At 48.5% G+C, this 16,753-nt stretch overlaps 4 protein-coding genes across 4 annotated transcripts; 3 read left to right on the plus strand and 1 right to left on the minus strand.

Annotated features, from left to right (window-relative positions):
• Positions 1 to 3,689: 3,689 nt before the first annotated feature.
• On the plus strand, positions 3,690 to 4,454 carry LOC111074534. Its single transcript, XM_022367336.2, has one exon. The coding sequence runs from the start codon at positions 3,690 to 3,692 to the stop codon at positions 4,452 to 4,454; it is 765 nt and encodes a 254-aa protein (XP_022223028.1).
• Positions 4,455 to 4,572: 118 nt separating this feature from the next.
• LOC111074535 (bromodomain-containing protein 2) lies at positions 4,573 to 5,544 on the plus strand. The gene has a single exon (XM_022367337.2). It carries the CDS (start codon positions 4,657 to 4,659, stop codon positions 5,503 to 5,505), a length of 849 nt encoding a protein of 282 aa, XP_022223029.2. The 5' UTR covers positions 4,573 to 4,656; the 3' UTR covers positions 5,506 to 5,544.
• On the minus strand, positions 5,437 to 8,235 carry LOC111074533. The gene is made up of 2 exons (XM_022367334.2): positions 5,830 to 8,235; positions 5,437 to 5,759 (listed from the first exon to the last, which is right to left on the minus strand). Exons 1-2 carry the CDS (start codon positions 8,125 to 8,127, stop codon positions 5,532 to 5,534), a joined length of 2,526 nt encoding a protein of 841 aa, XP_022223026.2. The 5' UTR covers positions 8,128 to 8,235; the 3' UTR covers positions 5,437 to 5,531.
• A 4,500-nt stretch (positions 8,236 to 12,735) lies between these two features.
• LOC111074506 lies at positions 12,736 to 13,746 on the plus strand. Its single transcript, XM_022367307.2, has one exon. The coding sequence runs from the start codon at positions 12,824 to 12,826 to the stop codon at positions 13,724 to 13,726; it is 903 nt and encodes a 300-aa protein (XP_022222999.2). The 5' UTR covers positions 12,736 to 12,823; the 3' UTR covers positions 13,727 to 13,746.
• Positions 13,747 to 16,753: the final 3,007 nt, after the last annotated feature.

Genomic DNA, 16,753 nt, shown 5'->3' on the forward strand with positions numbered 1-16,753 from the left:
ACTCCGCCCTGAATTGTGGATTATTCGACTTCTACTCTGCCCGTACTACCAGGACTTTCCCCGAGTTGGTGATTTTTCACATGCCTCAAGTTCTGTGTTGCTGCTGGGCGGCTGGACGGCTGGGCTTTTCACAGGCAATTTCAGGCCGTAAATTAGTTTTATGTTTCTCGATTTTGCTTTTATTAAATTACCTTTTTCATGATTACTTGAAAACTTCATTTGGAAAAATGCCCTACAACGGAAATAGCCAGCGAGGACGACGCGAATGCGGATACCAAGGACGTTGGTTGTCTCGTCTGGCCGCCTCCTTCTATAATTTTACACCATTTTATAATTTCAGTTTTACTCCTCGCCGGGCGGCTTCTTCTTCTTCTCCTGCTGCTCCACTGACTGCCACTTCCGCCGCAGACCTAAATAAAGACCCATCCGGGGGTTCCCTCTCAGAGTCGGTGCCGGAGTAGGAGTAGCAGTAGGAGACATCCACCCACAGGTTTGTTAATTATCTTTGGTGTAATTTAGTGGCTGGCGAAAAAGGCTTTCCATTTTAATTTATTTGACCACTGAAAGGATTAGATTAGATGCCCTGATAAATGGCCGCCATCTCATCGCTAGTTAAATAGCAAAACTGTTCACTCAATTCGGCGGCTCGCTAATTGGGTTAGTTGAAACCCCCCGCCGAGAACGCCCCCCCGCCCATCCGCAACAACTCGAACGAAAGTTGCTCGCTCTTAGGACTGATTATCATATTTTCTGCTTGAAAAGTTGAATATTCGGGGCAGGGCAGTGGAAAAAGTTAAATGTGGCAACCAAATTGAGTTTTGAAAGGAAGAGGCATTTTAAGACGCTAAATTGTACTTTAACCTTAAAGGATATTTTGTTTTTGGGAGCGTCTACGTTTGGTTTGTAAAAATATTCATATAGATCTTGGCATACTTTTATATGCGGTTTTTTCTCACAGATATACATTTACATGCTACATTTATAAACGTTCACCGAAAAGGAATATCTTTGTATCTATGTCCTTCTTTTACCCTTGTGCATTTTACAAGGAATTAATTTGGCAAGCAATTAATTGGTCAAAATGTCCTCCAACAAAATCATCTTTGAAGATCGAAATAACTCTCAGGGAGCTTGTAAAAGCTGCCCTGAACACAGCATAGCAAACAACTCCCCAATACTCTACAGCTTTCAGTTTTCAGTACCCACAAAAAGGGTGACAACGATTGACGATGCGGTGTGTCGCGGGCATTCATCATACATTAGCAAAATTGAATTCAAAGCGATTCATAAGTGAATGCCATGGGCACACGGGCACATGCATACATAAATATGTACATATGTACATATGTAAACAGATATAGAAATACTCGTGCAAGCGTAGATGTATAAATGTATAGGTATAAATCAACTGCGGCATATCCGCAGCAGATTCCACCCAAATGCGAAATCCGACTGCTGACAAGTGTCACTGGGAGATGCTATGACAAAGTGTCAAAAGAATGTTTGACATGTGACTGTCGGTCTGCCTGTTTGCCCGTCCCCTTCTATCAGACTCTCTCTCTCCCTCTCTCTCTTTCTGTGTCCCGTGTGTAGCCTGTCCAAATGTACATTTCTCATATCTTCTCAATTCTGGAGCGGAGCCTTCGCCTTCTACTGCTTGTCTCTTCATTTTTTTGTGCTGTGCTTTCATATTGCCGCTTTTTGTGCATGTATGTATGTAGGTACATGGACTATCGCCCGATTCCAATGAGATGCGGGCACAGGTACGAGTATGGGATATGGGGGCCCTCTTTCTGACAGCCTCACACACGTTTTTTTTTGTGTGATGTGTGAGAAGAGTTCGGTACTGTGCCCGTGGCGATCCTTTTAGCACCTGCCCAGAGGCCCGAGGTGTATAATTTCATCTGTCAACTGATTGAGTGTGGCGGCTCTCCGTATTTGCGGATTTGCATCAGGGGGTAAGGTGTGGAAGATGTAAAAGGGAGTTTTATCTAGAACCCACTGACAATGCTGGCAGAAAGGGAAATTGCATCATCTTGATCGCTGGGAAAACAGGTTCCAGACATCTCTCAGGCAACCAGCTATCAATGAATCGACAGGTTTAAAAGGAATCCCATGTTGGAGCACAAGTAATTCCTGCGTTTTTTAACCTCCGCTTTGGGTTCTCTCTCTCTCGCTCTCTTTCTCTCGTTTTTATCAGCTCTCCAATTGTCTGTTATGTTGTGGATTGCCTTTGCATGCATAATTTTCAATTGGCGGAGCAGGAAGAGGAGGAGGAGTAGCAGGCGCTGCAGTTGTAGTTGCAGTGTAAAGGAAATGGTAACTCGATTTTAATTGGAGCTGCTCGCGCCTTAAACCCGCTTTGCATATCGTGGCTTCTCTTTAGGGTGCGTTGTCGTCACTTAAACTTACAGAGCGATGCATTTAAGTGCGTGCCAAAGGTCAGCACCAGGAACAGGAACAGGCACAGGCACAGACCCAGTCAGAGTCTCTGGGGGCTCCCGTTCAGCCGCAAGTGGGTCAGTCGTTAGAGTTCGAGTGTAATTGCCACGCGATAAGCAGGAATCGGCCACATGCCCCAAGACTGAAAAGGTGTTGCCATAAGAAATGATGGCTAAGAACCAGGGGGGGAGTATTTGGGAGCGTAAATCGCCTTTACAATAGCATTGAGGAACGTAAGCTAACAGCTACGCTCTTTATGGCATGCACGTTAACATGCAAAGAGAGAACGATTGCATTTGTGGGCTGCAAGCTAACAGAAGTGGAATGTGGAAGTCACGTTAGCAGGAGGGGAAGGAGCAGCGTTGTGGATCAAAGCTAACAGCAGGGGAAAGCCACGCATTGTGGAAGCCAAGTTTGCGGGGGGAATTTAGTTCAAATGGGAAATAAAATGCCCTCTCCGCCTGCCTGCCGCCTGACCAAGGGAATTGCGTTAACAGGGTATTTTATTGTACCTCTGTTGACTGTTACTTGTTCTAGCCAGATGTTTATTCATTTATACGGGCTAGTGTAATCCTGCTATATACCATTGTAATCCCGCAGCAAAAAGTTTTCTATGAACAAAGTTCGATCGCAAAAGCTAGATGAAAATGCCTAAATTTGTATACTCTGAATGCCCAGAAATCTGTATAAAAACCAAAAACCGTATACCAACTGGAAGGGTATATTAATATAAACAACACAAAATAATATGCAAACTGTACATTTGCTGGTGCCCCAAAACTAACAGAGTGCCTAAAATAACTGACGTCAGCGGTTGACCGATGAAATTTTTGGGGCCAAAATCGGGAAGGGATACAAACATTCAATGTTTGCTTCAATACATTTATATTTGCGCTCCTGTCTCCCATCTGAAAAGGGACTGTTGACATTGGGCCTGAATTAGATTAAATTCTGTGGCAGCAAGGGAAGGACTTTCCCCAGGCGGGGGGAAAGGCAGCAATTGTGGCCCAGATAAGCGCCCACATTCATTATGTTAAATTCCGGACAACTTTAAACACTCGAATAATTAACTATGCGAAGAATGCGAGTATGTTTGCCGGCATAAACACATCAAATGTGTGGGGCATCCCAGTAGCTGTGATTTGAGAGTCCAGAGTGAAACAAACATAGTGAAAATCAACAATATTCATTCATTATTCAATGTTCAACGAAAGATGTTGCATAAATTTATACGTTACGTGAGTCCTATGGCCACACCGCAGACGACGCAATCGCTGTGCCATCCGATCGGCCATTGCCTCGGCGAGAAACACTTCGGCATGATGCCGAACTATTTGAAGGATCCGAACAAAACGATTGTGAGGGATACTTTCGTGCCGCACTTGAAGCTTGCGTACAGTCCCCTAAAGTACTACCTGAGCAAGTTGCAGCTGTGGCAGCTGCGCTGGACCTGGGACCGCGACTTCCGGCAGGACGACTTTCTGGAGCAGACCAAGGAGCTGGCCGTCAAACTGACGGACATGGTCCAACTGCGGGACAAGGCCAATATGTCCGACGACTTTTACACTTCAAATGTGACCTACCAGATGGCCAGCGAGGCCATCAAACTGCCCCACGAGTGCTGTGCGGATCTAATGCGCTTCCGCCGCGAGGACATACAGAAGGCTGTGCCCGTCGATGTGAAGTTGTACAACATTTTTGGGCTGCGCTATGCAGTCGTCGATGTGGCCATGCTTGGCGTACGGGACGTGGCCGACCATGAGACGCCGGCGGATCTGGAGTCCATGAAGCAGGCGCTGATCCAGATGGATCCTCACTTCAAGGCACAGCTGTCCAAGCCCGATTGCCCTCTGCCGCACGTGTTCATCGAGCTCTTCCTGCGCTTCCGTCGCAACTATTCCAAGCCTCACATGATGTCCGCCGAGGAGCAAATGGACGAACCGAACCGCTGGATCGTCACCACATACAAGATTTGCAAATTCCATGTTTTCACTGCACCGCCAGTACTATAATAATACGTTTTAATTACATTTTACATGTTCATTTACGTTCAAAGTTTAGCTGAATGTTCATGGGAACTAGTTCCGCGGCATTCAGAGCAACCCTGTGATTGGCAGTGCTGCCAACTCATTCGATTTCAGTGCGAAACTTGACGCGTGCTTTGATTTAATTAATCTTTCAATTCTTATTGCCTTTTTCGCTGCCAATTGCAAAATGTGCGACCGCAACCGCAATCGTAAATCGGACCGCAATCGCAGCCGCGCCCGCAATCAAGAGACTTTTCCGGGCAGCAACGCATGCAAGGCCATCATCAGAAAGCTATTCTCAAGCCAATACAAGCGACTGGCCTGGATATTCTACGAGCCGATAGATGCACCATTTTTGGGACTGCACGACTACTACAATATTGTCGAGAGGCCCATTGATCTGCGGTTCATCAAGAATCGTCTCTACAACGGACTGTATTGGGATGCCGCTGAGTTCGAGCGGGACATGCAACTGTTGTTCCACAACACGTATCTGTACACGACTCCGGGCCATTTGTGCTACGAAATGGCCAAGAAACTGCAGGTCATCTTTGAGGCAATGTTTGTCGAGATTACTGCCCCGGTGACGCCTGCTAAGAGCGACACCACAATCGAGACCACTCCACAGAGTACCATGAGTCCAATCTTTGAGAGCGAGGAGGACACATCGAAGCCTGGCACACCGAATACGCCGCACAAGGATGGAGATGGAGAGTTATTACAGTGGCAGCATGCGGAAGCCGAGCGTCCGTGGACTGCCAAAGAGGATGACGATCGTCCATGGACTACCAAAGACAATAATATGCTGGCGGCCAGGCTGCAGACGCTCAAGGGTGAAGTCCTCCACAGAGTTATGCACATAATCAAACAGATGGAGGATCTGCGGATCGTCAGGCGTAAGCTGAAGTTCGATACGGCCACCCTGAAGAGCCACACAAAATACACCATTGTTAGGTACTTGGCCAGCAAGGGTGTTCATTTCCGCCGTCGCGCCCGTTCCACATTTAACAAATCGACATACAATAATTGTAAATGAAGCCCGAGCCGCGGGCGAATAAAGATTTAATTGTTTTTTTTCTTCTCGCTAAATTGCCGGTGATCCCTGTACTCGCCATTCCACAACTTGGCCCGCAATACGTCCTGGTGATTGGAGGCCATGTAGGCGTAGAAGGTCGTGCGCGGCGGTCCGCCCGGACAGAGGTAGTTCCCCATGGCATACCAGCAGGCGGTCATCTGGTTCAAGTACACATTGTTCAGCCGCGTGTAGTAGGCGGCCTTAACCCGTCCCGCCTGCAAGTGGGATTGGAAGGGAAAGGCATTTAATAGATCATTGTATATAGGCTGGTTCTGGCATTGTTACCTCTGCCATGGCCGGCTTGTAGTATGCATAGTTCTGCTTCGATTCCGGGGTGTGGGCCAGCCCCATTCTGTCCGGCTTGGGAGGGTGGTTCTGCAGGTGTGTGACCGTCTCGAAGACCTGCAACGATTCCTTGAGATTTTCCTGCAGCTCCCGCTGCGTGTAGGCCTTGCCGTAGCGCCGTTTGATCCACTGTCGAAGTATGGGAATCTTGTGGGCATCCGGCAGGGTGGCCAACACAAAGCGGTGGTGCTTCCGCAGCTCCTTCATTCCATCGGCCAGCATGCGATCCATCAGCTCATTATCATCCGGATCAAAGTGTTCCATGTCGTAGTGCAGCACCTCGGGCCTGAGGGAGTGATCGGAGGGCACCCGTTCGTTGCGATCCATTTCGGCCCGCTTGATGGCCGCCCTCTTAGTCCAAATGGCCTTGGCACAGCGCACCACAGCGTTCACGATATCCGCCTTGTGATCCACCTGACTGCGGCTGCTGTGATCGCTCGAAGAGTCCAGGGATTCCTCTGTGTCGGATGAATGGTAAGAGGAATCTTTCGACACTCGTTTCGTTTTCTGTGTCTTAGGGTCAAGTTCCAGCTCTTGTTCCAGCTCTGGCGGCTGCTTTTTGTAGGGTTCTAGCAATGGGCACGTTTCGCCAACTATTTCATCGTTCTGCGATTTTTCGAGCGCCTTCACTATCGACTTTGTGACGATTTTTGCCAGGTCGTAGGGCTTCGGTTGGCCCGACTGCAGCACTCGATGGTACCGAAAATTGTACGGCATGTGGGTGTCTGGTGCCCGGAAGAAGCTCTTCCTGGTGTACTTGACGCTGCTGTTGTACTCGCAGCCATCACAGTTCACTGGCTTGGCCCGGGCCAAATCTATAGGCTTGACCTTGTTCTCATCCAAGAGAAAGGTGATGCGGGACTTGGGGGTCTCCGGATGCCCCTCGCACTCGTTCGCCTCGATCGCGGACTTTTGCTCCGGCTCAATGTTGAAGTCGATTTTGTCCATGTGCAGGCCACCGCCCACCAGCCTGGCGGACACCTGCGGCACCTCTTGAGGTTCGCTGTTGAGTCCGCCGCCGCTCAACCTCCTTCCGGTGAATCCCTCAGTGGTGGTGGCTGTGTGCGCCAGGTTGCAGCCCTCTCCCACCAGAGCCCTGCCCACCTTCTGGCCAGGATCGGGCCAGGTTATCTTCACGAGCGCCTCCTGGCAGACCACACAGCTGTGGTCCCTGAGTTTCATCACCTTCACCTGATCGGTGTGCATGGCCTGGCGCAGTCGTTCCAAGGACGCTTCGATTTCGTACTCGAGCTGGTCGATGATGCGCTTCCTCCGCACCCTGCTGTGGGGCTGGCTGGGGTCCAGCATCTCCAGGCAACGGTCGCGCGCCTTCACCGTAAGCTCATCCTTGAGATGCTGCGCCTGGGCAATCATCTCCTGGTGGTGGGTGCAGAGGTTCGGCTCCTCGTTGAACATCGGCTGCTGCTTGGCCATCTCGTAGGCCAACTTCGACTCTCCGTTGGTGTCCGCCTTGGCTGCCAGCTCCTTCAGCCCGAAGTACTTGTCGACAGTCTCATCCAGGGTGCGCTTCACGATACGCTTAACTGGATCGAGTTTGTAGAGGGAGAACCAGGGGGGATCGCGTGATTTTCCGTAGTTGGGCGGACACTCCTTCGCCCAAAAGGGAAAACTGACGACAAGTCTGCGTTCTCCCTTACAGAGGAAACTCGTGGGCTTCACCACAGGCCGCCGCAACCGCTGCTTGTACGGATCTCTGGGGGATTTCTTGCTGGCCTTCGACCTTGTGGGTTTTGCCGGTGCGGAGACCTTGGGCTGCTTACTTTGTGCTGAAGGCACTTCATCCGGGTTCAGCCGCTGCTGATGCGGCACATCCCAGCGACTCAGCTGCGGCGGTGGCAGGATCCGGTCCAGCTCATTCAGCGTGGGCAACAGATCAATCTTGGCTATGGCGATCATGAGGAGCTTCTCGTTGGTGGTGTAGTTGCCGTCCTTGTTGCATGTCTTGTAGTATCCCTCGAGCATGAAGAAGAGGAAGGCCAGATCGTTGCCCCGACTGAGCTGCACCATGGTGTGGATCTTTCGCCTGCCGACCAGCGGATGCACGCCGAGCATTTTCAGTCGCTCCTCCATCCGGAAGCTGGTCCCCTGCTCAAAGTCATCCAGCAGTCCGGCGGTTATACCGGCAATGGCCTTCAGCTGATAGTCGGAGATGCCAGTGTACCACTTGGCCAGGTTGAGCTTCGTGAAGAACTCACCCAAACTATTATCGTGGCTCATTTCTGCGCAATAAATTTCTTACTTTCAATTTAAATCTTATAAAATCGAAGGAAATACGAATGATTTTTGGTAACTGAACTATGTGATTCAATCTGAACACTTGATCTCTAAAAAAAAACAAAAATATATACATAAAGGGATGCCTGGACTAAGGTTTGCTTTGGGAATATTTTCCATTCAATTCACATTCACTTAAATCTTAAATTCTGTTTGTTGGGTCCCCAAAATTTTTATATATTTTGGTTTTAATGTGCGCGCTGTTTCAGTTGGGATCAGAGAACATTCTGAAGATTGTTCCCGTCCAAGATGAACGGCCGCATGTGCAAATGCATGGCAGGCAATAGCAATGAGGCCTACGATGTCTCCCACGCCTGCCCCTGCCATTGTGCTGCCCAGTGGAAGGCCATGCAGATGGCCCACCGAATCGAGGATTGTTTGCCCGGCTTCAATGTCTTCTGTGTGCGGTGCAATAGGGAAATTGGGGAAGGCCACCAATATCCTCCATGCGCGTGCTTTTGCGCCTGCCAGGCCGAACTCCAGATGCCCAATGAAGAGGTCTGCCAGTCGTCCTCGCAGAAGAAAAGGTGCCGCAGGAGAAGGAACAGGCAAAGGAACATCCAGTGCAGTAATAACTGCTGCCAATGCCAGGACAGCTGCGCCCAGACAGACATCACGTGTTGCCAAACGCCCGAAACCGACAATGATAACGAAGAGCCTGGGTTTGTGACCGTTACTAACATCTTCGAAGAGGAGGCTGCGCTAACGCACCGCACAGGCGAAACTGAGTACGTTTTGACCGTTCGACAGTCGGTGGCCATGATACCAGACGACGGTTCAATGCCGGTGGTGGAAACGACGGATATCAGCAAGAGGATGTCCGTGACGCAGTTTGGCGATGTTTCCGAAGAGACCATAGAGACCCGACAATCTGTGGCCGATTTTAGTGATGCAGCAGGCGCTGACACCAAAGTTGCATATCATTTTAAAAGTGATAGAAGTCTGGAGTCAAAGAATCCTCAAAGTGATCTAGGACAGGCGTCAAAGGATCCTCAGAGTGATCTAGGACAGGCGTCAAAGGATCCTCGAAGTGATCGAAGTCTCGAGTCAAAGAACCGTCAAAGTAATCAAAAACAGATATCAAAGGACCCTCCAAGCGATCGAAAACTCGAGTCAAAGGACCCTCAAATTAATCGAATACAGATGCCAAAGAACTTTCCGAGTGATCTAAAACTCGAGTCAAACGACCCTCGAAGTGATCGACCATTTTCGTTGAAAGGAGGATCAGTCGGATCGGCCACATTCCAAAACAGCCACCGAGAAGACCTCGCGTCGAACACCAAAAGTGGAAAATTCGAAGCAGCACGAACGGTGACGCGACCGGGGCGATCTATTTCGGCATCTGAACCCATTTCCAATAGACATCGTTTCGAATCGGAGCCCAATGTCATTGTGTACAAGGAGACGGTTGAGTCGGTGAAACATGTTCCCATGGAGTCGGATGCCGCCAGAAATACAGATTTGACGAAGCAGATCGCTGAAATGAGTTCCTTAAACCCAACGGAAAATAAGACCAATATAGGCCTGGTGGGTAGCCCCGTGGATTTCAAGAGTCATATAGGCTCGGCGGGAAATGTGCCTACGGCTTCTGCGGGCAAGTCACTCGCAAGTGACGAACAAATGTCTGGGCTTGGTCGTAGTAGCAACGGAAGTAATGTGTCCGTGCTACGTATCAAGACATTCCTCAGGTCGGAGACGGAAGAAAAAGGGTCCGGTTCGGACAGCAAATATAAAGTTGTCGAGGTTGTTGATGTGGTAACCGATGAGGTAAGAATTAGACCCCCAGAGCCGGAGCCGGAGCCAAAGAAGAAGAAGTGTTGGCCATCCAGTGAAAAATATCCCACAGACGATATGGTCAATCATTGGGTGAGAAAAGGGTATGACTGCGGACGGTGCTGCGACTGCAACTGTTGCTACGGCTGTTGTCCCTGTGGGTACTGCTGTGAGCCGGCCTGCTACTCGAATTGCGGCTACTGCATGAGTCCCTATTTTCCCTAAGACTCAACCATGAAAACCTCCTATAGCCAAATGCATCCGGTACTTCAATAGCCCAAAATAATATTACAATAATCTGTTAGTCTGCTCAATAAATATACCACCCAACAAATAGCAAAATCAACCAATTTGTCCATTCGAAAGCATTGGCATTGGCTTTTGCTTTGGCCAATGTTTAGTTTTGTATTTATTGCTTTTCCATGTAGAAATCCTGCTAAAATAATTTGCGGTCAATCCAACCAGAGGATCGTTAATGATGCAGACGTTTGGCAAAGTCCTTGTCCTGGCCACAGCACTCTGCCAAATGAGATTGGGCTCTGAACTGCAGCTTATGGTCTTCCGAAATGCAATCTGTTGGTTACTTGAGTGCCTTAGGCCAGGGCCATAATGATAATTACGATTTCAAATAGAATTATAATATCCTGATGGGCTGAATACTCCTATCAGCAGATACTCGTATTCAAGGGAATTCAATGATAGTTTCCAAGTCAAAGTTGTCGCTGAAGATGTTGAAAGGAAGTCTATCACATCGATTTAACAGAGATATTATTCTCATATCATTTCTGCAAACAGGTAAATATGTATTCCGTCTCTTGGCCATTTCCTAAGTTTGTCAGTTGGGGGAAATTGAATATTTTATTTACGGATATTAAATGCCTTACTTCTTTGGCCACATTTCTGTTCCCCAGAGCTCCGGCGTGAGAGAGCCCTGTCGGTGGATTCCTGCAGTGCTTGAGAGTTTATCAACGAAATGTTTGCCATTTAATTTTTGTTGACCCTTCGATTGGCCGGTCTACGAATAATTTAGCCATTTACGCCAAAGCAAACAAAACAAAATCCAGAGCTATCCAGGCGAGGTTCGTTCACCAACGGATGTTCACTTTAGGCCACTAAAAGTCTCTTTCTTTTTTTTTTTACCTCAACCTCCACCACTGCTTGTGCCTTGGGGCAGCCGTCATTTTATTTCGTTTCATGTTTTATTCACCACTTCCGCCGGAAATAGACATACGGGAGGGTGTGTGTGTGTCTTTTTGTGTGTGTGTTGGCTGCACAGACAGGACGAACGGCGCAAGCGAGAGAGGAGTTTGGATGGATGGATGGATGGATGGTTGGCCGTTTGGATGGGTTACATTTTTGGGTGATGAGAGGAGAGGAGATCCCAAGCATTTGGGTTTTGTTCCACAAAGTAGATACGCTTTTCGCAAACAAATCCCACATAAATGCTCAATTTATAACGGACCGGAAGTTAAACTTAATCAAGCGTACTTTCTGGCTTATTGTTTAGTTTTCCCCATGATTCCCTCCCACCACACTCTTTCCGTATTTACTTAACATATTTTATTGCAATACTTTGCTCTCTCTCTCTCTCTCTCTTCTTCTCTGTCTATGATGATGATGATGGGCCCGGTGTCCGCTCCGCTTTGGGATTGCCGGTGGGATTACATGGGGATTTTGTGTGCTGTGTCCAAATAATCGTACTCTGGAATGCTCGACTCGACTCGACTCGCCTCACATTTCCATTGCGGCATCAACTCGATTCACAGCGAATCCCTCGCTGCTTTTCCACTTGTTCTCGACCATTTTTCTGCATTTATTCATTGGCTTGATTGTTATCCTTTTCGTTACGTTACGTTTCATTTCATATTTCGTTTGATAAATCTCCAGCATGAATCATGGATGGTTTTAGGACTTGTGTCCTCTCATGGATGGTTTTAGGACTTGTGTCCTCTGCATACTTAAAGACTTTTGTAGGCTTCGAGATGGAAATGCTCTCATTGAAGGGACCCCTTTGACTTTCAGGTATTCAATTTGTAATCGCTTGGGGAAACTGTACTGTGATTTTAAGTACCTGCAACCATTGGCAAAAACATTAACAAAATTCTTTAATAATCATGCTATCATATTTTGAGGCCACTGTACTCATCGCATGGAATTTGAGTTGCTGTTGTCATGGGTTGGTATTCACTGCAATTATCCATATGAAATTTGTACTGGAACGCAATCAAATGTGAAGCAATTAAATTGATTTCGATTAAGTTTATTGACACGCCTTCCGCAATGGTGGGGAATGCTGCATATTTGAATTGTGGGTGTGGGCAGGCGTGTCTGGTCGCAAGTCTCCTCCGGCTGCCTATTGTTTGTGTGCCCTTTGGATGAGGGCCAAGCGCACATTCGCACATTCGCAAGACAAACAAACAAAGGAAGTGGGCAGGGCATTGTTCGCATTTCGCATTTCGCATTTTCTAATGCATGATGTGCCGCACTGATGAGAGGAGAGGCCACATTCTCTGCATCAATGTCTGCCAAACTCCTGCGGGATGCCGCCGATTGATGTGTGTGTGTGTGTGTGTGTGTGTGCCAGATGCCAACTCCCATGTGGAGTCGAGTCTCTTAGTCTCCCTGTTTGCGCAATTAGAGCTCATTGTTGCCGTCAATATGCGAAATTAGATTTGTCAAAGTTTATGAAATGCAAACAACGGATCTACGGGGGGTTACCTAATTGTGTTTGGCACGTTCCGTTGCCGTGTCTGGGGCTGATGTTTCGCCTTTGACTCTTACGTCATTTGGGAACTAGAGCTCAGATGCGGGTGATATGTTTCGGCTAACATCTGGGAAAGTTTGATCAAAATTCAACAATGGAAACATGATGGTCAGACCGAAGCTCAGACTCGACCTCCCACTGCAGCTCCCTCGGATATTTCCGTGCCATCGGACACCGCACCATGGCCAGGAGCGGAGAGCGATCCGTTTGCTGGGCACACAGGCCCCGGTCAATGGCCGTCAGACGTTCTTGAGTCCGCAGCCGGATCTGAGGAGGAGCACCGAGACGAATCGCCTCAACATACAGTTGGACGTTGTGCGCAGCGTGGACAGGCCGCGGGATGTGTCGCTGCCGGCCATGATCTACTTCTACAGCCCGTGGAGCCTGCTCACCAGCAAGCTGAGTCTGCTGAAGCTCAAATTACTGTGGGACTGGGGTTTTTCAGAGGCCAGGTTCCTGGAGAACTCCCGCCAAGCGGCGCTCATCATCACCGACTTCGTACGGCGCCATCGGTCGCGCAATGTCGAGCGATGTTCCACGCCCATGGGATACAAGCAGATCAGTCACGACCTGATAGACGGAGCCCGCGACTGGCGGCTGAACATGATGCGCTTCGAGCGCCAACACATATATCGTTCCATTCCGCTGAAGGTGCAGCTACTGCGGCACTACGGCCACAAGTTTGCCTTCATCGACGTGGTCTACGTGGCGCTGCGTCGCACCAACGACTTCAGTTCGTCCAAGGATCTCGACGAGGTGCAGCTTCTGATGCGGCAGCATTCAAATAAATCGCAACTGACTGTGGACCATCCACTCATCTTTGCCGAGATTTTCGTCCGCTATCGTCGGGACTATTCCACCACACCCACACCGATGGGCAATGTGCGGGAGAACAGTCGCTGCATGGGCCAGTGGCTGGTGTCCACCTACAAGATTCTGCAGTTCGACCTTCTCGACCATCATACCCAGTTCAATATTCCTGAAACTCGTCTGGCCACTCAATAAAACACTTTGCACCGGGAAAAGCTTCGCTTTAAGTTGCTCAAAAGGATCCGTCCTCCTGCGTTCCTGGCAGCACTTTCACAGCTCTGATGAAGACAGTGTCATAATCTGCAACGATAATGAGGCTTGTCCTATGCGGATGCAGTCGAGTTCAAGGGGTAGTAATGTCTGTTGTTTCCTTCTTTCAACCTTCCTGTGCAGTCCTGCACACTCCTGTGCTCCTCCACTCTGCAGTCCTTTGGGGTCTCATCTTCTCCTTGCTTAGTTTGCAACTCATGAATATCTAATGCGAGTTGCAGTCTGGGGGAAAATGGGAAAACTGCTGAGCACCCCGGTAACCCGTGGAGATATTAAAATATATTTCTCACTCAGAAATATGTCATAATTTACCCAATTAATATGGGTACCCCCTTGCTGGCGGAAGATTCATGTTGCCACTAATGCCGCAATCACAATTTGTCAACTGGTTTCTTGCCACGTTGCAACGTTGCAACGCACTGCGACTAGTATGGACGAGTGGCACAACGCTTATCGGAACACGTTCTGCCATGTGCAGCCTGTCAATAAGTAGAATTTAGTATGCGCCTGAGTCCAAGCCGGGAGATTGCAGCAGCGGACTAGGAGCACTTGGGAGTGGGGCAGCAATCTTGGCCGTGGACTTGTGTGGGTGACTCTGCTCCAGTCCTGCCACTGGCACCGTCTTGCATTTAAATTTAAAGCGTGCAACTTTATGCTTTTAATTTTCCGCTCAATAAAATCCTGTGGCTTTCGCCAGCACAAATTACACTGTTGGGAGCCATTGCCCATTGCCTTCCACCACTTACCCTCATTACGATGCAATAATGAATTTCAGCAACATTTGCTGCAAGGTTATTGTCCCTTAATCAAAAGGGCGTGGAGCGCTTGCTTGCTTGGCACGGGGACAGGGCTTGGAGTTGGGGTGGCGCCTCCAAAGACTTTGATAATCGTGAAATGAATCCCATTTGGGGGAGCATAACATTTTCACTTTTTATATAAATTACCAAGACTTTTATGGGGCAAAATGTACACATTTTTCACTCTCTCCCTCTCTCTCTCTCGTTTTCCTTCTGGTGAACTTCTTTGGCGAAAATTAATCACAAACGTGAGGTAATTGATCGCCATATTTCCTTATCGATAGTCTATTGTCATGGTCGTATTCCACTGACTTGAATTGAACAAATGGGAAACTGTTTGCCTTCCCCATTACCCCTTCCTCTTTGAGTGATAGTTTTGTTTCGCTTGGAACGTAACAACAATTACTGCGGGGCGTGTTGGCTGCAAGACTTGAAATTATTTTCAAAATTGCCCTGTCACGTAAGCAGCGAAAACAAAGGAGACACCAGCTCCAGCTCCAGCTCCTGCAAGTAACCCATAGTTAAAAGTTTCATGACACAAACAGAACCCAACTAACAAGGATGTGAGAGAGGTGGCAGAGTTTTGTGGCGGCAACGAAGTTGGGACACACTTCCCGAGGAGTCAACCTGACTGGGCAACAGAGAGATTCGGTCAGAGTATTGCCTGTTGGAGGAGATTCCCGTGGCTTGTCGCGGCACCTCGCACTTCAGATCCAGCAAAGCACTTGCTGCAGTGACAATTTTGTTTTCAACTTCGGTATTCGGGACACTGACCGCCGCTGTAATGGGCAACAAAACAAATGACAGCGCAATTGACAGGACACAGTCATGGGTGTAGCCATGAGTGCCTAGAAGACGAAACGAGAAATGGGAGCCACTGCCACAAGGCAGAAGGATTCGCATGCCGATGACAATGACTTTTTAAATTGTTTTACAAAAGTGTCAGTTTTGGTCAGAAAGTTTACTATCGTCGCACCAACAGCTGCTCCTTCAAATAGATGTGGAGAGATTCTTTTACAGAGAAAGTGCGATGCCACTTGGCTAACATCATTATCATCATCCTCATCATCATTAACATCAGCAGCAGCAGCGGCAGCAGCAGCAGCGGCACGATAACACGGAGACGTTACGTGATAATGAGTATGAACAGGCGAAATCAGACTTTATGACTTCATTTGAGTTCCTCTCCATTACCACTTTACCACTATCCAAGCAGCCAGCCAGCCAGCCAACCAGCCAGCCAGCCTGCCTGCCTGTCACCCCCACGCAGTGTACACACCGCGACACCGGCATCCGCGACGCTGCTCAAATTGCAGGTGTGGCAGCCACACCGCAGCCTCACTGCCCCAGCTGTGACTCTAGCTGTGACTCCGCGACTCCATCTCCAGCATTGACTGCTGGGCGGTGGTTTCCCGCCCATCATCTGTGTGTCTCGTGTGTCAGTTAACGTGGTCCTCCGCTAAAGTGCATTTGATGCTGCCGCCATCGGGGCAATCTTACTCGCCTCTGGGTACCAGGACCAGGACCAGGACCAGGCATCGACATCGCCTGCAGACACAATTAAATAGACATTCGTTTGCTTTGATTGCGCCATTTGGCTAGTGTTGCAGTGCCGCCCAAATGGATAACTCTCCAGTAAGCAGCCCAAAAAGCAAGAAGCTGACTTTTGCACTCATGCACCAGATAGCTGAGAGATCCAGCCCCACACCAGACCTTATCCCTGGCATCTATTACGCATAAGGACGAGTCTGTACGAGTATGCATAACTTATCTGTAAGGCAAACACATTTTTTATGCTTCTTGTTTGTGGAAATTTAGCTGGAAACTAATTTCCCAAGTCGTCATGCAACTCAACTCAATTTGAATTGATAAAGTGCATTTGAATGCCAGAAGTAAACAATTTGGCATGCAAATTGGGAAGAGCATGCGAGTGCGAGTGCGAGGGTTGCTCCATCCAGAGAGCCTTTCAATCAGCTATGCAAATGTATGCGAGGGACGGTACGGGAGATTTGTTTGAGGATTTATTTGACTTAGCCATCGAATAAATGGATTTGAGGACTCCATAAATGTTATTCAATTGACAATTCCTAAAAGAAAAGTTAATCCCCGGGTGAGAACTTTATAATTACACCCCGCTGACGGCATCCTCTTTATG

This window comes from Drosophila obscura, unplaced genomic scaffold (assembly GCF_018151105.1).
Source record: "Drosophila obscura isolate BZ-5 IFL unplaced genomic scaffold, ASM1815110v1 contig_186, whole genome shotgun sequence".
Taxonomy (NCBI): domain Eukaryota; kingdom Metazoa; phylum Arthropoda; class Insecta; order Diptera; family Drosophilidae; genus Drosophila; species Drosophila obscura.